Here is a 22945-nt window from a genome sequence, read left to right as displayed (position 1 = left end):
CAACAATTAATGTGATTGGACCACCATCCAACGGGAGCAAGTGTTGATTTGCTGCTGTAATGTCAATCAGGTTACCATTTCCCACAGAGTGTACTGTCCTTGCTGTTACGAAAGGGTGAGACAAGTGTAGCTAGCTAGCGTGCTATCAGCATGTCCTCCCTTTATCAATAAATAACTAGGTTTACAATTGAATGCTATGTCTGAAATGTTAAACACATTTTCAAAGATTTGTACTGTAGCTAGCTAGATGTAAATACATCGACAGTAACCTGGCAGTAATAGGAGTTAAACAAGGGGTTGAAATAACGTTACATTTGCCCTTAAGTGGTATATCTCGCTAGCCATTGGCAGCTAGCTACATTTGGTCAACTTGCTATCAACGAGATATTATATTCCTGGAAGATTGATATCCTAATGATATCCCACCTGAACTGGTAATATCTTTATTCAACTAGCTACCTTATTCTATTCAAAGCTTTTAAGGTAATTCCAGTCTATTTTGGTGGCTACTATACTAGCTACCAGTGTGTGAGTTGTACTGTAGCTAGAACAGTCTGTATCTAACTAGCTAGCATCATTCAATTTAACCATTTTTGTTTCCTTGGCCCCTTTGCCGCAAACACATTTGAGTCTATTTCAACAGGTCTCTGAATATGTAACAAAGTCCATCTCTAAACAACCACAACTTTATGACTGTTAACAACAACGCTGCCAACTACTAGCCTATTTGTTAAAGTAGAGGCTGAAATCCCATTTTATTTTTATTTTTTAGTCATTTTAGCAGACGCTCTTATCCAGAGCGACTTACAGTTGGTGAGTGCATACATTTTGGCAATCACAGCTTTGAGATTCATCTGGATGAAAGGATGGGCTCTTATGACAATAGCCACTCCTCATTGTGTCTGGTACTCTGTCTGTCCTTCATACACCCACACAGGCAAAACTATCCATGTCTTTACCTGGGCTTGTATTAGTTTTAACCTGCCCACCTGTGTTTTACACCTGTCTTCTCTCTCATTACAGGTAAGTGTAAACAGAAAACGGATAATCAACATGAGTTTGCAGGATGGAGAGGGACTGGGTGGATGGAGTATCCTTAGAGTAGACACTCGTTACAGAAACCCAAATAGGAATTTTAAGCATACATTGTAGTCATAAACATGGCTGGTATTGTTTGTTTGTCTTTCCAGGATTGTTTGAGTGGTAAGCCCTTAACTCAGAATGCACCCTGATCTGTCGCCTCACCTGCACACGGACGAGTGCAACATACTGATAAACCTGCTGAAGCAGTGCCACATGGAGGTAAGATATTGTATACTTACCTGAGAACCATAGACTGGGTCATTCCATGTCATTTCAGCAAGCCATGACACCCACCGTCTCAGGTTGTTCTGAAATTGCTTCTGTAGTTAGAACCAGATAAGATTAGCATTCCTGAAACATTATTTTGTTGAAATTTAATTTGATCTCTGAGAAATTAAGCTAATTGAATGCTCCTAAATAGGCCCTTTTAATTTATAGGATTCACATAATATTCAACAAATATAGTACCCAACATCCAATTTGGATCAAACTTCTCCTACCATTGCTTAAGGCATAAGGAATCCAAGAAAGTGGTCAAAAGCCACCCATGGACCCACCACACCCCAGGCCAACCCCACCCCAACAACCAGTATACACTATCAGATTTCTGTGTCTCACAAGTAGTATGGAGCTGTGGCTTGGAGTATTGCTACTTCACCCTTTGTATTATATTCCCTGTGAATTTGGTGATGGTTTTTCCCCGTTTAGAGAAGTTATCCATTGAAGTCGCTTGCATTATTTAGCATAAATTCGTGTCAAAGTACCAGGTTTTGCCCACAAGATGCCGCTGTACCTGCTACTGCCACCACACCCTTTTATCCGTTTTGCTGGTCTCTTGTGGTTCTGATCAAAGGCTCAGTGCAGTCAAAGACGTGATTTTCCTGTGTTTTATATATATTTCCACACTGAGGTTGGAATAATACTGTGAAATTGTGAAACAAATGATAATGCCCTTTTAGTGTAAGAGCTGTTTGAAAAGCCCGCCTGATATTTCAGCTTGTTTTGGTGGGATGGAGTTTTAAGAAAGAGTTCCAAACCTCTCTGCCAATAACAGCTAGTTTTTCCCTCTCCACATAGACCACTACCAGACAGTCCTAGCTAAATTCTGGCTTGAGAAAGTGCTCTTTGCTAAGAAGCTATTTTTGTTTCATTTTGACCATTTGAATGGAAAACAACCACAGTAAGGTACTTAATTGGTACCCAGAAATTATTTAATATTGATATAAAAACAGCTGCATTGGACCTTTAAATGGATCACAACATTTTCTTTGGAATTTAGGGTTGAAAACCAATAGCTTTTGCTCATGGTGAAAATAAAGTGTGGTCTAGCCAGTCCTCCATGAAAGCAATTCAGTTTGTCCTTCTTTTAGCAACCTAATGCTTCAACCCAACTCACCTTGAATAGTCCAACAAATGGCAGCTCTCTGAGAGGGCTATCCGTATGTAGCAATTCTCATATGAACACTTTTCCACAAGCCCAAAACTTGGGTTAGTGACTAAAATGTTATGACAACCCTAATAAAATAATACAATTATAAGCCATTGCATGGTAGTCATGTTTTAAAATAACATTATTAGAAAACATCTCTATGTAGTGTGATTAGTGACATTTACCATTAAACCCAACCCAATACCATTACCAATGCAAAAACACTATACAGTGTGTGTTTGGGTAAACCACTATACAGTGTGTGTTTGGGTAAACCACTATACAGTGTGTGTTTGGATAAACCACTATACAGTGTGTGTCTCCCGAGTGGCGCAGTGGTCTAAGGCACTGCATTGCAGTGCTAGCTGTGCCACTGGTTCGAATCCAGGCTCTGTCGTAGCCGGCAGCGACCGGGAGACCCAATTGGCCCAGCGTTGTCCAGGGTAGGGGAGGGAATGGCTGGCAGGGATGTAGCTCAGTTGGTAGAGCATGACGTTTGCAACGCCAGGGTTGTGGGTTCGATTCCCACGGGGGGGCCAGTGTCACGAACCGGCTCAAGTTCGTAACAAAAGGGAGACACGTGGAGACAAGGAATACTTAAAGTATATATTTATTAACTAAAGTAAACTAACTCAAATAACAATGGGGTGTGTAATCAGTAATCAGTAGTGTGAGTGTTTGCTTGCATAAATGTAATATGGAAAAGTGTTGAGAGGTGCCAAAGCAAACAACCAAAAAGGCCACAAAAATACCACAACCAAAGTCAAAGTATCTGCCTGGAGAGAGTCTCCTTCATGAATGTGGAAGAGGTCCATTTATGCTGGGACACACCCGGCCCAGGTGTTTCCCATGTAGCTGACGACCCTCCCAACTCCGCCCACCGGCATCCTAATAAGGAAACAAGAGCAAAGAGAGAATACGGCAGACAGAGTGGGAGGGTCGTCACACCCCCCCCATAAGACCGGGGACCAACAAGGACCCCGGACCAACGTACCAGCCCCTGCGTCCCAAACCGACAAATTGTACATGTTCACACCTCCACTTGCCCCCCCATCATCCTCCTCTCCAGACCTCAGCAACCTTTACACAGGAAGCAACCTTTAAGAGGAAAGAAGAACACAAGACTAGGAAGGGACAAACCGGAAAGATAGAACATGACAAAATCAAACAATGGTCGGTCACATCAATATTCATGAACAGGGCGCACGAGAGAGCGCATCAGCAATCACGTTATCCGTCCCCCGGATGTGCCGCACATCTAGATGGAAGGATTGTAAAAATAAACACCATCTCATTATCCTCTGATTAGGGCACCTCATGGACCTCAAAAAGGTGAGAGGGTTATGGTCGGTGTAGACCACAATAGGTACTACACCCGACCCAACATACACTTCAAAGTGTTGTAGCGCCCATATAAGTGCTAATGCTTATTTTTCAATGACCGAATAGTTCAACTGATAATGGTTAAACTTTTTTGGAAAAGAAACTAACAGGCCTCTCAACCCCAGCCACATCTGCTTGCAGCAAAACTGCACCCGCCCCCACATGACTAGCATCTACCTGCAAGGTAAATGACAAATCCACACGAGGAGCAGCCAGTACCGGAGTTGAAGTAAGCAACCTCTTTGCATCTTCGAAAGCCTGTTGACAATGAGAAGACCATACGTACACAGCCTTAGCTTTCAGCAAATCTGTCAAGGGAGCGACCACAGTAGAGAAGTTCCTACAAAAACCACGATAATACCCAATCATTCCCAAGAAACGCATCAGTTCCTTTTTAGTAGCTGGTAGTGGAAAAGCATCAATAGCTACCACTTTAGCCCGAACAGGACGCACTTCACCCTGCCCAACCACCTTTCCAAGGTATGTAACAGTCGCCTGAGCAAACTCACATTTAGCCAAATTTATCGTGAGGCGACCCGCAGCCAGACGTCCAAACAAGGCTTGAATACGGGACAGATGTTCCTCCCAAGTATCTGCATATATCACTACATCGTCCAGATAAACAGCGCACCCGGCCAGACCAGAGACAACCCTGTTCATAAGTCGCTGAAAAGTGGCAGGCGCATTACGCAGTCCGAAACTCATAACCGAATACGAGTACAGACCAAAAGGTGTAATAAAGGCAGAGATTTCACGTGCCCTACTCGTCAGTGGCACCTGCCAATAGCCCTTTAACAGGTCAAATTTGCTCACAAACTTAGCTGCGCCGAATTGATCAACGCAGTCCTCCATCCGAGGAAGAGGAAATGAATCTGGCTTAGTGACATCGTTTACCTTACGGTAGTCCGTACAAAATCTATTTGTTCCATCCGATTTACTGACCAAGATACAGGGAGAAGCCCAACTGGAGAAAGAAGGCTCTGCTATTTTACTCTCCAGCATGTACCGGACCTCAGCATCCAGACAACGCAGTTTCTCTGAAGAAACTCTATAGAACCGTTGACGAATGGGGTCAGCATCTCCAATGTCAATATCATGTTCTATTAAGTTTGTACGTGTAGGTGTATCAGAAAACAACCCTGGAAATCTCAATCAAACCAACTATCTCTTTCCGCCCATCAACAGGTAGATGAGTAAGAAGGCTATCTAAAATCTCCAGTGTCTCTGAATTTTTCAATCTACCCTGCAGTATGCAATCATCGGGACCAGAAACATCTTCCTGCTCCTGCACAGACCTAGCATGACCAGAACTCTTGGAATAAACAGTATCAGCCAAAAGAACAGCCTTACCGTCCTCTGTAGACTCCCACTGTTCAGTCTCAGAGGAACGTGCATAATAGGGTTTTAACAAATTTACATGGCACAGTTGGTGTGCTTTCCTCCGTTCTGGAGTGGCAACTAGATAATTTTGCTCAGTGTACTGGCGCACCACTGTATATGGACCTTGAAACTTGGCTTGAAAAGGAGAACCAACAATTGGCAGCAGAGCCAGAACCTGATCACCTGGACTAAAGTGACGAGGCTCAGCTCGGCGATCATATATGCTCTTCATCCTGTCCTGTGAAGATGATAGCTTCTCTTTAGCCATTTCACCAGCGGCATACAAGCGTCGCCGAAAATCACACACATATGATAACAGGGACTGAGGAGGCTCGGGGAGACTTCCAGTCATCCTGGAGAACAGATAAAAGCCCACGCACCCGATGTCCAAACACTAGGTCATTTGGGCTAAAACCCGTGCTCTCCTGTGAAACCTCCCTAGCAGCTAACAATAACCAAGGCAACCCCTCCTCCCAATCCTTTTCCATCTCAGTACAATAAGCTCTCAACAAAGACTTAAGTGTTTGATGGAAACGTTCCAGTGCTCCTTGACTTTGGGCATGATAGGCGCTAGACAAGTTGTGTTTAATATGGAGTTGTTGGAGAACCTGACCAAAGAGATTAGAGGTGAAATTAGATCCTTGATCACTTTGAATGACCTTAGGGATTCCAAACGGTGAGAGAAACTGAGTCAAAGCTTTTAACACAGCCTTAGTCGTGATAGACCGGAGAGGATAGGCAGCAGGAAACCTAGTGGTCTGACACATCACAGTCAACAAATAATTACTACCCTTTCTAGAACGAGGCAGAGGACCAACACAATCAATAATCAAATACTCAAAAGGTTTACTGAGTACAGGAATAGGGAACAGTGGTACCGGCTTAATAGCTTGATTAGGTTTAAAAGTTAATTGACAGGTGTGACAAATTTTGATGAAATCAGAAACATCCCTCTTTAATCTTGGCCAAAAGAAATGTCGTAATATACGATTGTAGGTTTTTCTCACACCCATATGCCCAGCAACGTCATTGTGAGAAGTTGTTAGCGCCAACTCACGAAGCTTAACTGGTACCACCACCTGACTAATCGCCTCCCCCAGAAAACAACTATCATGAGACATCCACTTTCTCATCAGGACCTCTTCTTGGAGAAAATAGCCCTGTGCGACATCTCCCAACTGTTCCACAGGCACAATTTGGTCCCGCAACTCTTCTAATGTAGGGTCAGTCCGTTGCGCCTCGATTAAATCGGAGCGGGATATAGATAACGGGATAACAGGGAAAACAGTAACAGACTTCTTTGTGGTATTCTCGTTAGCCAGCTCCGTGACCAGGTCGTCATGGATCATAGAACGCGTCACTGCACACACAGAAAACACCTTTGGGAAATTCTGCGCACTCTCATCAGGAATCCCTACAATTGACGGCTTAGTGGAAACCACTAAAGATGGAAACGCGATAGGCCACACACGCTCCCCAGCCAAGTTATTTCCAAGGATCACGTCAATACCCTCAATAGGCAATGAAGGACGCACCCCCACAACAACCTCACCTTTCACCAGTCCACAATCCAACATCAGTTTATGCAATGGAACTGACAGTGTTCAAACCTATTCCCCTAATTAGAACACTATTCCCCGAATCAGTCTCCGCAGAGAAGGGTAACACAGATTCCAACACAAATGATTCAGAGGCACCTGTGTCTCTTAGGATCTTTACTGGCACTAGGTTCTTACTTCCTACCATAGACACAAAACCCTCCGTAACGAAAGGTAAATAGTCGGGATCAATATAACCTTTCACCTGGCTCTGGGCATGAGACAATGCGTCAGGAGTGAACTGATGTGGAACAGGCGCTGCTAACGCTGCAGGCCTCGATTTACCATAAGCACCTGTACTGAATTTACCCCTAGACCTAAGAAGCGGACATTCATTTTTCCAATGACCTAATTCTTGACAGTAGTGACACTCTTGACCAACGTCAGTTTTACCACAGGTATCAGGCTCAACCCTAGTTGAATGAAACTCTGCCCGGGAACCGAAGTATCTCGGCGAGCGAGGCCCAAATCTCTGCGAACGCCCCCACTCACGCCGAATACGGGGTTCTGCAAAAACATTTTTGTGAGTCAACACCTATTCATCTGCCAAAACCGCAGCTTCAGCGACAGTCTTTATTTTTCGTTCGTTAATGTACGTCGCTATACGATCAGGGATTGTGTCCTTAAATTGTTCTAACATAATCAGATCACACAGCCCTTGGAAAGTCATAACTGCAGAGGCAGAACACCAGCGATTGAACTGTGAAGATAATATTCGCGCAAACTCAACATGAGTCTGCTGATCATCCCTTTTTAAAGTTCTAAATTGTTGGCGGTAAGCCTCAGGGACCAATTCATAACTCTGTAACACAGCCGTTTTAACCTTCTCATAACTAACACTGTCTGCTACACTAAGAGCTGAATATGCTTCTTGCGCTTTACCAGTCAGCACACACTGCAACATCAAAGTGCGATCAGAATCAGGCCAACTCCTAGCGTCAGCAACACGCTCAAACAACGAAAATAATGTCTCCGGTCCTTTTCATTAAACTGGGGCAACAACCGTAAATTCCCAACAATATCAAATGTGTCTGGATTACAACCAAAAGAGGAAAGACCCCTAGGTAACTCTGGGTCACCTTCCCAGAGCAAACTCTCCCCTGAGAGCTTTCCTTCCCTAACCAACTCTAGTCGCTCATGTTGCAGCTTGATTTTAGCACGCTCCATATCCTGTTTAAATTCCAATTCCCTTTCATATTTTACACGATCATGCTCCATTTTAGCTCTTTGTCCATTTTGTTCATGCTCTAGCTGTAACAGAAGCAGTTCTTTCTGCTGTTCAAAAAGAAGACTACTATGACTAACCGATGGAGCGGTCATTGTAACATATCGGGGAGACAATGTGTCCTCAGCAGAGGCTGCCCCAGTGGTAACATCCAGAATACCACTCTCCATCAAATTGGCCTTCAATATTAACCTAATATAATTTTTTTGGCGTTTATCACTAATTTCAACCTTGTAGTGTTCAGCAACCTTCAACAGCTGTTCTTTAGTACATAATTCTAACAGTTCTTCTGATGGAAAGCGAATGAACTCGTCTACATTAGACGCCATAATCAGGAAGAAAGAAAAAAAAAATATATATATATATATCATAATAATCTTGCTCAACCCCTCTGCTGAGCACACCAGACACAAGAGAAATGACAATCACACCGAGCACCACAGAAGAGAGCTGGGATATGGAGCTTCCCCATAACCTACAATAACTCAACCCTAGTCTTCGTGTGGATTCGCGGTGGGTAATTACGCACTGTAGCCCGCTGGCAAGGAATTAAACCCCCCAGCACGCTGGTAGATTCCACCAAGCCACGGATGTGCCCCCGAGACAACTGCTCAGTCCACAGACACCACACAAAAATAACAAACATTTAACCATGCCCAACGTATCCCAAAACAAAACACGTCACTAAGCCTATCAGGGGAAAAATCTATAGCTCCGGGTAGAAAATGTCACTACCCTACCCAATCTCCCACTGAGGTACACAGCCGATTGTACTCACCTCCTCAGACCGATGCCCCAACAGCGAGTAGAGCAAGAGTTTCCAGGCTGGGCAGGGACTGGAAACTAACCAATGTACTCTCTCCAACGCAGTACACAACCCAAAGGAAACCAATACTGGGCCTATCAAACTCAAACAAACTAACAAAATTTACACAAAAAAAAACTACAGAATTGGACATTAACTCCACGTTCTCCCAAACACAACCAGTTCAAGATCCCGGACGAGCCCCCACTTGTCACGAACCGGCTCAAGTTCGTAACAAAAGGGAGACACGTGGAGACAAGGAATACTTAAAGTATATATTTATTAACTAAAGTAAACTAACTCAAATAACAATGGGGTGTGTAATCAGTAATCAGTAGTGTGAGTGTTTGCTTGCATAAATGTAATATGGAAAAGTGTTGAGAGGTGCCAAAGCGAACAACCAAAAAGGCCACAAAAATACCACAACCAAAGTCAAAGTATCTGCCTGGAGAGAGTCTCCTTCATGAATGTGGAAGAGGTCCATTTATGCTGGGACACACCCGGCCCAGGTGTTTCCCATGTAGCTGACGACCCTCCCAACTCCGCCCACCGGCATCCTAATAAGGAAACAAGAGCAAAGAGAGAATACGGCAGACAGAGTGGGAGGGTCGTCACACCAGTATGAAAAATAAGAAAATAATGTATGCACTAACTGTAAGTCGCTCTGGATAAGAGCGTCTGCTAAATGACTAAAATGTAATGTAAATGTAAAATGTGTTTGGGTAAACCACTATACGGTGTGTGTTTGGGACTTTTACCATTGAAGACCATGAGACCATAACATTTAAACAATTAGATCTGCTGTAGCCTAATGGTTTGCTTGTTCTCCAGGAATGGTCTAACTAACCCAGACCTTTTTTGAAGGGAATAAATCACACACCGAGGGGCCGTTTCCTGGACACAAATTAAGACTAAGAGAAGGACAAACGGAATTGCTTTCATGGAGGACTGGCTTGAATTGTGAGGATGACCATACAATTTATTTTCAACATGAGCAAAATATATTGGTTTTCTACCCAAAGTTGCAAAGAACATGTTGTGATCGATTTAATAAACACATGAGACCAGCAAAACGGATAAAAGGGTGTGGTGACAGTAGCAGGAACAGCGGCATCTAGTGGGCAAAACCTGGTACTTTGACACTAATGTATGTTAAATAATGCAAGCGACTTCAATGGCTAATTTCTCTGAATGGGAGAAAAAAAAACATCACAGGGAATACATTACAAAGGTTGAAGAAGCAATACTCCAAGCATGAGCTCCATACTACTTGTCAGACATAGAGAACTGATACTGTATACTGGTTGTTGGGGTGGAATTGACGTGGGGGGTCCGTGGGTGTCTTTTGATAATTGTATTGGATTTCTCATGTCTTACTCATTGCTAGGAAGAGTTATGGTCGAAATTGGATGTTAGGTACTATACTGAACAAAAATATAAACACAACATGCAACAATTTCATCGATTTTACTGAGTTACAGTTCATAATTTATAAGGAAATCATTCAATTGAAATAAATTCATTAGGCCCTAATCTATGGGTTTCACATGAATGGGCAGGGGCACAGCCATGGGTGGGCCTGGGAGGGCATAGGCCCTCCCACTGGGGAGCCAGGACCAGCCAATCAGAATGAGTTTTTCACCACAAAAGGGCTTTATTACAGACAGAAATACTTCTCAGTTTCATCAGCTGTCCGGGTGGCTGGTCTCAGACGATGCCGCAGGTGAAGAACCGGATGTGGAGGTCCTGGGCTGGCATGGTTACACGTGGTCTGCGGTTGTGAGGCTGGTTGGAAGTACTGCCAAATTCTCTAAAACGACGTTGGAGGCGGCTTATGGTAGAGAAATGAACATTAAATTCTCTGGCAACAGCTTTGGTGGACATTCCTGCACTCAGCATGCCAATTGCACACACCCTCAAAACTTGACATCTGTGGCATTGTGTTGTGTGACAAAAATTGTGCTGTGGCCTTTTATTGTCCCCAGCACAAGGTGCACCTGTGTAATGATCATGCCGTTTAATCAGCTTCTTGAAATGCCACACCTTTCAGGTGGATGGATTATCTTGGCAAAGGAGCAAAACACGCTCTTTGTGCATATGGAACATTTCTGTGATCTTTTATTTCACCTCATGAAACATGGGACCAACACTTTACATGTTGCGTGTTTATTATTGTTCAGTATACATTTACTGAAGAATATATTAATCCTATAAATTAAAATGGCCAATTAGGGTGGAATCAATTAGCTTAATTTCTCAGAGATCACATTATATTTCAACAAAGTCATGTTTCAGGAGTGCTAATCTAACCTGTTTCTAACTACAGAAACGACTTCAGAACAATCTTAGATGGTGGGTGTCAATCCTCTTTCTTGTGCTTTTTGAGGTGGAATTTCTCAACTGGTCTAAGAACATGTCCCACATAGACCTCCATCTGAAAGATCTACTGTATTGCTCTACACTGTAGCTGTTCTGAACTAATGTATAGGAGCAGTCAAGTATAGCTACACTCTTATCTGTCAAAAACATGTCATTAATGCCTCATCCTCAGCACAATGTCAAGAAGTTCTTTGGCCATTGCAATGATATGGACCGTGCCATGAGGGCTTGTTTGAAGGACGAGGTGAGGACTACCAGCAATTTGGTTTTAATTCAAAAGGGATGCCTCACCAGATGACTACTATTGTCATATTTCATTGATGGGAGCACTTTGGTATTTTCGACAATGTGTGTGTGTTTCTCTTTCTGATCAACAGCGAATTGCAAAGAGGGAGAAAAGCAAACAGCATGCTAAAGAGATGAGACAGAGGCTGAAAGACGGCCCTAAGGAGGACTTCTGAGTTGCAGAACTGGCTGAGCCAATGCTCCAGGAAGGGGCACAGGGACTGGGTATTGGATGACTGGGGACTTACGGGGGCCTACTTTACTGCCTGGACATCTGGCCACAAGAGATCTCTCATAATGTCAGTTTAAGTATGTGTGTTGAATAGTGTTGGGTGGGGTGGATTGTCATAGACAGTGGTGGATGATGGAGAGAGAAAGGGTCCTGTGATCATTTCGCTACTCTGTGTTCAGAGCTCATATGGGGGGTCTGTTTCGAGGACTGCTACCCCATCCCCATGCAATCATGGTTGATTGCATATTGAAAGTGGTTAACAAAATAATTGTTTTAAATTGTCTGCGTTTCTGTCTGGGGGATGACAATGTAGAATGAACACTGTATTCCTATTGAATAAAGTGTACCAAAACACAGAATTGCCTTGATGTTATTTTCATATGGGTAGTCAACAGATGCTTTACTTATATGTGAAAGCTCCAAGCTCACAGGACATTTCATTCATTTACAAATGTATCAGTGTCATGCTCACAGTCTTATTAACCCAAGTCCTCAACGGACGCTTAAGAGGGTTGTTCATATCCAGCTTCCATTCAGCCTGAACAATCTACTGCATGTGTTATCACAGTAAATAAGGCCTTTTCAAAGCAGGCCGTTTTGACTCACCTGAGGGCTATTCTCTGCTGTGGTCGATTGTTATTGGTCTGGCACTTCAGTCAAACGAACAGTCTGGCTCCCACCCAGTGTGTGTGTGTGTGTCCGAACACAGAGGGGAAGCATCTGGACATCCATAAGCTCAGTGGATCTTCCAGAGAAACATACTACAATGACCATCTATACAGCAGTTAGCACTAGGAATACCATGCACTTTGTAAATGTTAATTGATCATTAGATCTTAATTATGCATAATTACATGCTACAGAGACAAAGCCATGGTTGGTATTGCCTAAATGTTGAATGAATGCCACTAGGTAATTGTGTGGAACATTGTAATATTTCATTCAGAGCAAACATCCAACCCTGCTCTTCCTGTCTGGATGACTCACAGCGGTTTAGCATTAGGCCCCCAGTCATTTCTGGAAAGCAGAGTGACTGAAAAAAATGCTGAAGAGGGTTATACGTGAGAGTGTCATAGAGGAGTAACCCATTCATGTTAATTTTATGTGGTGTGTTTCAATGGAGAGGAGCCTAAGGACAGATGGATGCTCTTTTAGTTTTGCCTACAATATATTTATCTGAGCCAAATTATGTGTGCTTTTATCCAAACAAGGACATTGATACTATACAAATTCAGCAAACAAAAAGCAAGTAAGTAGGACATGATGACTAAGTAGGAACAAAACTGTTTTTAGATACACAACAAAAACACCATGTTTAAATTAATGTCATAGTTTATTCAAAGCAGATCGACCTCCAAACTCTCACAACGTATGGATACAGCATCCTACAGACAAAATATACAACTTCTAAGGCACCCCGAGGTGTGATTTTAGACTAGAGAAAGGAGTAGAAACTCAACATGCTATAGGTTTGTAAATGCTTGGAAGATGCATATAAACATAATATGGAGATGATAGGAGTTTACAAACCAAACCTAAACACATAATATTCAAGGGTAAGTCCTCCACAAATTAATTATAAATACATGTTTTACTTCAAATTTTTAAATGCATAATTCAAACACAATGTTACTGTATTTGGGTCCTGGGAGAGCAGCCTGGTCTCAGACTATACGTAACATAGTAAATGTAAACCAAGGTACAAATTAGTATGATATGTTATGTTTGGTATGGTTAGATAAGACAGATGGTTACTTAAGGCAAAAATGAAAGTAGGGTGGTTGGTCGGGGTGGATTGGTTGGTGTATAACGCGAATGTCTAGAAACCCCAAGGTTGCGAGTTTGAATCTCATCAAGGTAAAGTTTAGCATTTTAGCTAATTAGCAACCTTTCATTTATTTCCTACTTTTTAGCTACTTTGCTCGACTTAGCATGTTAGCTAACCCTTCCCCTAACCCTTTTAGCTAAGCCTTCCCCTAATCCTAACCCTAACCTTAACCCTTTAACATAAATCCTAAACTCAACCCTTACCTTAAACCCTAATACTAACCCAGGCTAATGTTAGCCAGCTAGCTAATGTTAACAACCTAGCCACCTAGCTAGAATTCGTAACATATATTAAGTTGAGCAATTTCGTAACATATCATACGAAATGGGTGATGGACATCCACAAATGAATACATACCATACGAAAGTAACATACAGTGGGGAAAAAAAGTATTTAGTCAGCCACCAATTGTGCAAGTTCTCCCACTTAAAAAGATGAGAGAGGCCTGTAATTTTCATCATAGGTACACGTCAACTATGACAGACAAATTGAGAATTTTTTTCTCCAGAAAATCACATTGTAGGATTTTTAATGAATTTATTTGCAAATTATGGTGGAAAATAAGTATTTGGTCACCTACAAACAAGCAAGATTTCTGGCTCTCACAGACCTGTAACTTCTTCTTTAAGAGGCTCCTCTGTCCTCCACTCGTTACCTGTATTAATGGCACCTGTTTGAACTTGTTATCAGTATAAAAGACACCTGTCCACAACCTCAAACACTCACACTCCAAACTCCACTATGGCCAAGACCAAAGAGCTGTCAAAGGACACCAGAAACAAAATTGTAGACCTGCACCAGGCTGGGAAGACTGAATCTGCAATAGGTAAGCAGCTTGGTTTGAAGAAATCAACTGTGGGAGCAATTATTAGGAAATGGAAGACATACAAGACCACTGATAATCTCCCTCGATCTGGGGCTCCACGCAAGATCTCACCCCGTGGGGTCAAAATGATCACAAGAACGGTGAGCAAAAATCCCAGAACCACACGGGGGGACCTAGTGAATGACCTGCAGAGAGCTGGGACCAAAGTAACAAAGCCTACCATCAGTAACACACTACGCCGCCAGGGACTCAAATCCTGCAGTGCAGACGTGTCCCCCTGCTTAAGCCAGTACATGTCCAGGCCCGTCTGAAGTTTGCTAGAGTGCATTTGGATGATCCAGAAGAGGATTGGGAGAATGTCATATGGTCAGATGAAACCAAAATATAACTTTTTGGTAAAAACTCAACTCAGTCGTGTTTGGAGGACAAAGAATGATGAGTTGCATCCAAAGAACACCATACCTACTGTGAAGCATGGGGGTGGAAACATCATGCTTTGGGGCTGTTTTTCTGCAAAGGGACCAGGACGACTGATCCGTGTAAAGGAAAGAATGAATGGGGCCATGTATCGTGAGATTTTGAGTGAAAACCTCCTTCCATCAGCAAGGGCATTGAAGATGAAACATGGCTGGGTCTTTCAGCATGACAATGATCCCAAACACACCTCCCGGGCAACGAAGGAGTGGCTTCGTAAGAAGCATTTCAAGGTCCTGGAGTGGCCTAGCCAGTCTCCAGATCTCAACCCCATAGAAAATCTTTGGAGGGAGTTGAAAGTCCGTGTTGCCCAGCAACAGCCCCAAAACATCACTGCTCTAGAGGAGATCTGCATGGAGGAATGGGCCAAAATACCAGCAACAGTGTGTGAAAACCTTGTGAAGACTTACAGAAAACGTTTGACCTGTGTCATTGCCAACAAAGGGTATATGACAAAGTATTGAGAAACTTTTGTTATTGACCAAATACTTATTTTCCACCATAATTTGCAAATAAATTCATTAAAAATCCTACAATGTGATTTTCTGGATTTTTTTTTCTCATTTTGTCTGTCATAGTTGACGTGTACCTATGATGAAAATTACAGGCCTCTCTCATCTTTTTAAGTGGGAGAACTTGCACATATGGTGGCTGACTAAATACTTTTCCCCCACTGTATCATACTAAATGGAGTGTATGAATTTACATAAAGAATTATACGAAATGCTTTGAGACCAGGTTGGGGAGATCTCAAAGCAAAACTCTAATCTTGAATATATTAATATACATTTTATCTTACACTATACTTTAACAATACACTGATCAACACACAAACAAATCAATTAGGGAAATTCAGGGAAATTGTTACTCAAATATAATCGGGAATGGTTGATTAGAAATTGATAGAGCTTTGATTGGTCAGAGCTGTTAATAGCAATATTACTTTAAATGTTTCAAAGTTTTGCATAAAGTGGTTATCAACAGCCTTATAAATATAAATAATTATGCTACATGTAACCATTTTTGTGTGTGTTTGTTGTGTCACTATTATCACACAGGGCAGATCTAGGGAAAAAAGCAATTTACTGAGAAAATCTGGAACAGAAGATAAGAGGGAAAGAGGTGCCTCTGGGGAAAGGGAAATATTATGTCACTGCAGCCCGAAGGGGAACTTGAGCACTAACTTTAAATAAATACAAATAATAATTGTGCAAGATTTCTAACATTGCTTACTATGGCAACACAAACATACCCTGAAATGTAAAGTATTTTGACAGGCAAGACATGTATCTACAATATTGTACATGCATATAGTTACACAATATAACAACTACATGGTTCATATACAGTCATGGCCAAAATTGTTGGCACCCCTGAAATTTTTCCAGAAAATGAAGTATTTCTCACAGAAAAGTATTGAAATTACACATGTTTTGCTATGCACATGTTTATTTCCTTTGTGTGTATTGGAATAACACAAAAAAAAACAGGAAAAAAGCAAATTTGACATAATTTCACACAAAACTAAAAAAATGGGCCGGACAAAGTTATTGGCACCCTTTCAAAATTGTGGATAAATAAGTTTGTTCCAAGCATGTGATGCTCCTTTAAACTCACCTGGGGCAAGTAACAGGTGTGGGCAATCTAAAAATCACACCTGAAAGCAGATAAAAAGGAGAGAAGTTGACTCAGTCTTTGCATTGTGTTTCTGTGTGTGCCACACTAAGCATGGAGAACAGAAAGAGGAAAAGAGAACTGTCTGAGGACTTGAGAACCAAAATTGTGGAAAAATATCAACAATCTCAAGGTTACAAGTCCATCTCCAGAGATCTAGATGTTCCTTTGTCCACAGTGCGCAACATGATCAAGAAGTTTGCAACCCATGGCACTGTAGCTAATCTCCCTGGACGTGGACGGAAGAGAAAAATTGATGAAAGGTTGCAACGCAGGATAGTCCGGATGGTGGATAAGCAGCCCCAAACAAGTTCCAAAGAAATTCAAGCTGTCCTGCAGGCTCAGGGTGCATCAGTGTCAGCGCCGAACTATACGTCGAAATTTGAATGAAATGAAACGCTATGGCAGGAGACCCAGGAGGACCCCACTGCTGACACAGAGACATAAAAAAGCAAGACTACAGTTTGCCAAAATGTACATGAGTAAGCCAAATTCCTTCTGGGAGAACGTCTTATGGACAGATGAGACCAAGATAGAGCTTTTTGGTAAAGCACATCGTTCTACTGTTTACTGAAAATGTAATGAAGCCTTCAAAGAAAAGAACACAGTACCTACAGTCAAATATGGTGGAGGTTCAAAGATGTTTTGGGGTTGTTTTGCTGCCTCTGGCACTGGGTGCCTTGACTGTGTGCAAGGCATCATGAAATCTGAGGATTACCAAAGGATTTTGGGTCGCAATGTAGGGCCCAGTGTCAGAAAGCTGGGTTTGCGTCCGAGATCATGGGTCTTCCAGCAGGACAATGACCCCAAACATACTTCAAAAAGCACCCAGAAATGGATGGCAACAAAGCGCTGGAGAGTTCTGAAGTGGCCAGCAATGAGTCCAGATCTTAATCCCATTGAACACCTGTGGAGAGATCTTAAAATTGCTGTTGGGAAAAGGCACCCATCCAATATGAGAGACCTGGAGCAGTTTGCAAAAGAAGAGTGGTCCAAAATTCCGGGTGAGAGGTGTAAGAAGCTTATTGATGGTTATAGGAAGCGACTGATTTCAGTTATTTTTTCCAAAGGGTGTGCAACTAAATATTAAGTTAAGGGTGCCAATCATTTTGTCCGGCCCATTTTTTGATTTTTGTGTGAAATTATGTCAAATTGGCTTTTTTCCTGTTTTTTTTGTGTTATTCCAATACACACAAAGGAAATAAACATGTGCATAGCAAAACATGTGTAATTTCAATACTTTTCTGTGAGAAATACTTCATTTTCTGGAAAAATTTCAGGGGTGCCAACAATTTTGGCCATGACTGTATGTGTACAACTGCAAAAATTGACAATTTCCTGAATTATACAAAACAATTTCCACAAAACTACATTTCATTATTGGGTAAACCAAAAATAGATATCCATACATACAATATATGTAGATATATATTTCCCATTTCCTGAAGCCATCATCACATGCAGGTATAATCTGCTTCAGCTGCACTACTACTGCATCTTCACAACACAGACAGCCAACAGACAAAAAGTGCAGTGATTACTTTGGGACAAAACATAATCTTTCTGTGCTTTACAAAAATACACAATGTCTCACTAATAACCAATTGCAAGGTAATATCAAAATAATTATCTGTCCAAATATCATAACCACACTCTTTACAATGTAATATACATGCCTTTATAATCAACGGATACAAACCCTGGTCGTCTTCACGATTCAATACTGCAGTAGCCCACTGAGCTAAAGGCAGGGCATTAGCTCTGGGAGCCAAAATAAGTCTTAAGGTCTCAGGCAAGGTTAGTCAACACAGAAGAGTAGTTCAGCGAACCACCCCCGATACACCTTTGCACTGTAATACATGTCATATATGTACCTTGATGATAATGATGACGGTGCACATGTTGCTGCTGATATAATAATGATGATTATGATGATGACTCTCTCTCTCTCTCTCTCTCTCTCTCTCTCTCTCTCTCTCTCTCTCTCTCTCTCTCTCTCTCTCTCTCTCTCTCTCTCTCTCTCTCTCTCTCTCTCTCTCTCCTCTCTCTCTCTCTCCCCTCCATTTGCCAAGGAGAGGTCTCCTGTTGATCTATCAACAGTGTCCACATTCAAATGAAAAGATGCAATCAGACAGCTCTGGTTCTCTATGAGAGTGCTGGTCGTGGTCAAAGAGGGCCCTTCTACACATCCACAATCAATCAGAGGTCAAACCCACCCTTACTGACAAACCAAATACAAGCAATTGAATAAACACTTCCAAGAGAGCATCACAAAACTGTCTTTATAAATCCAGAAAGAGTTCACTGTCAACACTGCCCATTCACAGTGACTTCCCACTTATGGGTGTGTATCATTGGGCATGACCTCTAACTCTTCCCCAGTGGCGCTCCAGTTACACCACACCTAATTCAATGGACAGGTTTCACTTCAATTATTCTTTACATCTTTGGCCAGGGTTACTGCATTGTCCAACTCTGTCCATAGAGAGAGGTGAGAAAATATGTGTTCTACTCTTTAAAGCAAGATACAAAAAAAAAACAGCAGACTAATGGAAAATATATACACTTGGTATCCTTTTTTGCATTTAGGATAAAATCTAAATACATTTTCAAATAAATAATTGAACAATGATTTTAGCCATCAGATGAGCTCTTTTGCCTCCAGCACTCACACAACATTCTGGCGCTGTGCCTCCATTTCCTGAAGAGCCTCGTTCAGTGTCATGGCTTCCTGTTCCAGGTCAATGCTTCCTCAGGAAGGGGTTGACTGGACTCCCAGCCGGCCAATATGAATGCAGAATGAATCCTACACATTAATCCTCTCCAGAAGGTGATGCTTGACCCACAGGAGAGAAAACAGTAGGCCTTGCGGATCCTCTCTTACAGGCAGGGAAGTTGAGGGATGACCAAAGTAAAAAACCCATTGATGATGGTGCTCTGCAGGCCCAGATGTTGACGAGCGGAGCTAAGGCCTCGGAGACTGGCAAACTGCGCTCTGCTGGTTGTTAAAGAAGACTGTTGGTAACTGAAGACCAAAGCCCTATATCTTCAGGGATGTTGCTCAGTAGGTAACTGAAGACCAGATCTCGTGGCCCAGTTCTGCAGGTGCATGGAAGTGAGAGGTCACAGGTCAGAGGTCAGTTATCATACACCTTGTTCTGCAGGTAGCTGAAGAGCGCCTCCAGTCCCTTGGTGGAGCACCACAGCTGTTTGAGCATCTGACACTCTTTCTCGTTCACCTCCTCCAGGACCGACTTCAGGATGCTCCGCACCAGGCATTTAGACTCTTCCAGAACCTTCCACACACAGGGACAAACAGAGAGTAAGAGGTGGCCTGCTTCATATATCGAGGCCCTTCATTTTCACACCCTTGATCTGGCAGCATTGTACTGTATTAGTTACAGTACCCTTGCACATACAGTGAGGGAAAAAAGTATTTGATCCCCTGCTGATTTTGTACGCTTGCTCACTGACAAAGAAATTATCAGTTTATAATTTTAATGGTAGGTTTATTTCAACAGTGAGAGACAGAATAACAACAACAAAATCCAGAAAAACGCATGTCAAAAATGTTATAAATTGATTTGCATTTTAATGAGGGAAAAAAGTATTTGACCCCCTCTCAATCAGAAAGATTTCTGGCTCCTAGGTGTCTGTAATACAGGTAACGAGCTGAGATTAGGAGCACACTCTTAAAGGGAGTGCTCCTAATCTCAGTTTGTTACCTGTATAAAAGACACCTGTCCACAGAAGCAATCAATCAATCAGATTCCAAACTCTCCACCATGGCCAAGACCAAAGAGCTCTCCAAGGATGTAAGGGACAAGATTGTAGACCTACACAAGGCTGGAATGGGCTACAAGACCATCATCAAGCAGTTTGGTGAGAAGGTGACAACAGTTGGTACGATTATTCGCAAATGGAAGAAACACAAAATAACTGTCAATCTCCCTCGGTCTGGGGCTCCATGCAAGATCTCACCTCATGGAGTTGCAATGATCATGAGAACGGTGAGGAATCAGCCCAGAACTACACGGGAGGATCTTGTCAATGATCTCAAGGCAGCTGGGACCATAGTCACCAAGAAACAATTGGTAACACACTACTACACACTACTACTAATCCTGCAGCGCCCGCAAGGTCCCCCTGCTCAAGAAAGCACATATACAGGGCCGTCTGAAGTTTGCCAATGAACATCTGAATGATTCAGAGGAGAACTGGGTGAAAGTGTTGTGGTCAGATGAGACCAAAATCGAGCTCTTTGGCATCAACTCAACTCGCCGTGTTTGGAGGAGGAGGAATGCTGCCTATGACCCCAAGAACACCATCCCCACCGTCAAACATGGAGGTGGAAACATTATGCTTTGGGGGTATTTTTCTGCTAAGAGGACAGGACAACTTCACCGCATCAAAGGGTTGATGGACGGGGCCATGTACCGTCAAATCTTGGGTGAGAACCTCCTTCCCTCAGCCAGGGCATTGAAAATGGGTCGTGGATGGGTATTCCAGCATGACAATGACCCAAAACACACAGCCAAGGCAACAAAGGAGTGGCTCAAGAAGAAGCACATTAAGGACCTGGAGTGGCCTAGCCAGTCTCCAGACCTTAATCCCATAGAAAATCTGTGGAGGGAGCTGAAGGTTCGAGTTGCCAAACGTCAGCCTCAAAACCTTAATGAATTGGAGAAGATCTGCAAAGAGGAGTGGAACAAAATCCCTCCTGAGATGTGTGCAAACCTGGTGGCCAACTACAAGAAACGTCTGAACTCTGTGATTGCCAACAAGGGTTTTGTCACCAAGTACTAAGTCATGTTTTGCAGAGGGGTCAAATACTTATTTCCCTCATTAAAATGCAAATCAATTTATAACATTTTTGACATGCGTTTTTCTGGATTTTTTAGTTGTTATTATGTCTCTCACTGTTCAAATAAACCTACCATTAAAATGATAGACTGATCATGTCTTTGTCAGTGGGCAAACGTACAAAATCAGCAGGGGATCAAATACTTTTTTCCCTCACTGTACATATATATACAGTGCTATGAAAAAGTATATCATCCAAAACACACAATCAAGTCTACATGAAAATTGCTAAAAAGCAACAAATTGGAAGTTTTGGAATGGCCTAGTCAAAGTCCAGACCTAATCCCAATTGAGATGTTGTGGCAGATGAAATGAGCAGTTCATGCTTGAAAACCCACACGTCACTGAGTTAAAGCAGTTCTGCATGGAAGAGTGGGCCAAAATTCCTCCACAGCGACGTGAGAGACTGATCAACAACTACAGGAAGCATTTGGTTGGAGTCATTGCAGCTAAAGGTGGCACAACCAGTTATTGAGTGTAAGGGGGCAATTACTTTTTCACACAGGGGAATTGGGTGTTGCATAACTTTGTTTATGAAATAAATGAAATAAAAAAATGTAATTGTTGTGTTATTTGTTCACTTATGTTCCCTTTATCTAATATTAGGTTTTGGTTGAAGATCTGATAACATTCAGTATCACAAATATGCAAAAGTAGAGAAAATTAGAAAGGGGGCAAATACTTTTTCATAGCACTGTATATATATTGCACTTTTCACTTATATGTGGTTTCTGTTTGTGGTTAGATAATATTATTTAAGAGTTTTATTCAATTTACAGACCAATGCTCCAGGCAAGTTCCTAGCGCAAGGCTTGGGATATAGAATGCCAGCTCTACATGACTATCTCTATGTCAGAAAAGCCTACCATAGCACTGCAGGTGGCCATCTCCTTCACGCGCAGCATCACTTCCTGGTTGAACGTGGTTGGCCAGAAGACCTGTGACACCAGGCCCCGGCTGCAGGCTTCCTGTGCCGTGAGTTTCCTCCCGCAGAACAGCATCTCATTGGTCTGTCAGGGTGAGAGGCGGAGACAGGGAGGAATCAATTTTTTTATGTACAACAAGTTAATGTAAATGTAAAACATTGAATCGTGTTTTACTGCAGAGCTGGGGAAAAAACCTGCACAGGGGACCAGGCAACCAGACTCACCAGAGCCACTCCAAGGATCTGGGGGAAGGTGTAGGAGGAGCAGCCGGAGGGGGTGAGGCGGAGAGCGGCACAGGGCGTTTGGAACCAGGCCCGCTCGCTGGCCCACACCACGTCACATAGAGGCAGGATAGAGGCCCCCAGGCCCAGGGCAGGCCCGTTGATGGCCACCACGATGGGCTTCTTAAAGTGGATAAACGCCAGCACAAAGTCCCTGGGAGAGGAGACACAAAACAGTGAGTATAAACTATACAGTATAATATAAGTGTGTCTTTGAGCTTATTCGTGCTTATCCTGCTTTATGCAAATCAGGGCAAGCAGCCTTTCTTAGTTT

The 22945-nt window shown here is 42.6% G+C and overlaps 2 protein-coding genes across 4 annotated transcripts in view; one reads left to right on the top strand and one right to left on the bottom strand.

The window, feature by feature from the left end:
• The first annotated feature begins 39 nt into the window (after positions 1-39).
• LOC121575684 (COX assembly mitochondrial protein 2 homolog) lies at positions 40-12158 on the top strand. Of its 3 annotated transcripts, XM_041888949.2 has the most exons (5): positions 122-434; positions 1024-1090; positions 1232-1302; positions 11455-11526; positions 11660-12158. In XM_041888949.2, exons 2-5 carry the CDS (start codon positions 1054-1056, stop codon positions 11741-11743), a joined length of 264 nt encoding a protein of 87 aa, XP_041744883.1. In that variant the 5' UTR covers positions 122-434; positions 1024-1053; the 3' UTR covers positions 11744-12158. The 3 variants fall into 3 exon arrangements, with proteins under 3 accessions (XP_041744885.1, XP_041744883.1, XP_041744884.1); XM_041888951.2 differs by lacking the exons at positions 122-434; positions 1024-1090 and adding an exon at positions 40-115 and having other exon boundaries at positions 1191-1302; XM_041888950.2 differs by lacking the exon at positions 1024-1090 and having other exon boundaries at positions 1191-1302.
• Positions 12159-19115: 6957 nt separating this feature from the next.
• Positions 19116-22945, bottom strand: part of LOC121575685 (chromodomain Y-like protein 2) — a 50403-nt gene continuing 46573 nt past the window's right edge. The window contains exons 5-7 of the mRNA XM_041888952.2: positions 22615-22825; positions 22331-22474; positions 19116-19897 (exon numbers count right to left, since the gene is read on the bottom strand). Coding sequence (XP_041744886.1) covers positions 19739-19897; positions 22331-22474; positions 22615-22825 — 514 coding nt within the window. The 3' untranslated portion in view covers positions 19116-19738. The remainder of the gene's footprint in view (positions 19898-22330; positions 22475-22614; positions 22826-22945) is intronic.

This window comes from Coregonus clupeaformis, unplaced genomic scaffold, assembly GCF_020615455.1.
Source record: "Coregonus clupeaformis isolate EN_2021a unplaced genomic scaffold, ASM2061545v1 scaf0563, whole genome shotgun sequence".
Lineage (NCBI taxonomy): Eukaryota > Metazoa > Chordata > Actinopteri > Salmoniformes > Salmonidae > Coregonus > Coregonus clupeaformis.
The sequence above is the reverse complement of the archived record's forward strand: the minus strand, read 5'-3'. Positions and strand labels throughout refer to the sequence as shown.

Excerpts from the sequence above, each read along its gene's own strand:
- LOC121575684 (XM_041888949.2), top strand. The coding sequence starts at position 1,054 with ATGAGTTTGCAGGATGGAGAGGGACTGGGTGGATGGA. Across the intron at positions 1,303-11,454 it reads TGAAGCAGTGCCACATGGAG|CACAATGTCAAGAAGTTCTT; the intron begins GTAAGATATTGT and ends CCTCATCCTCAG. Across the intron at positions 11,527-11,659 it reads GGGCTTGTTTGAAGGACGAG|CGAATTGCAAAGAGGGAGAA; the intron begins GTGAGGACTACC and ends TCTGATCAACAG.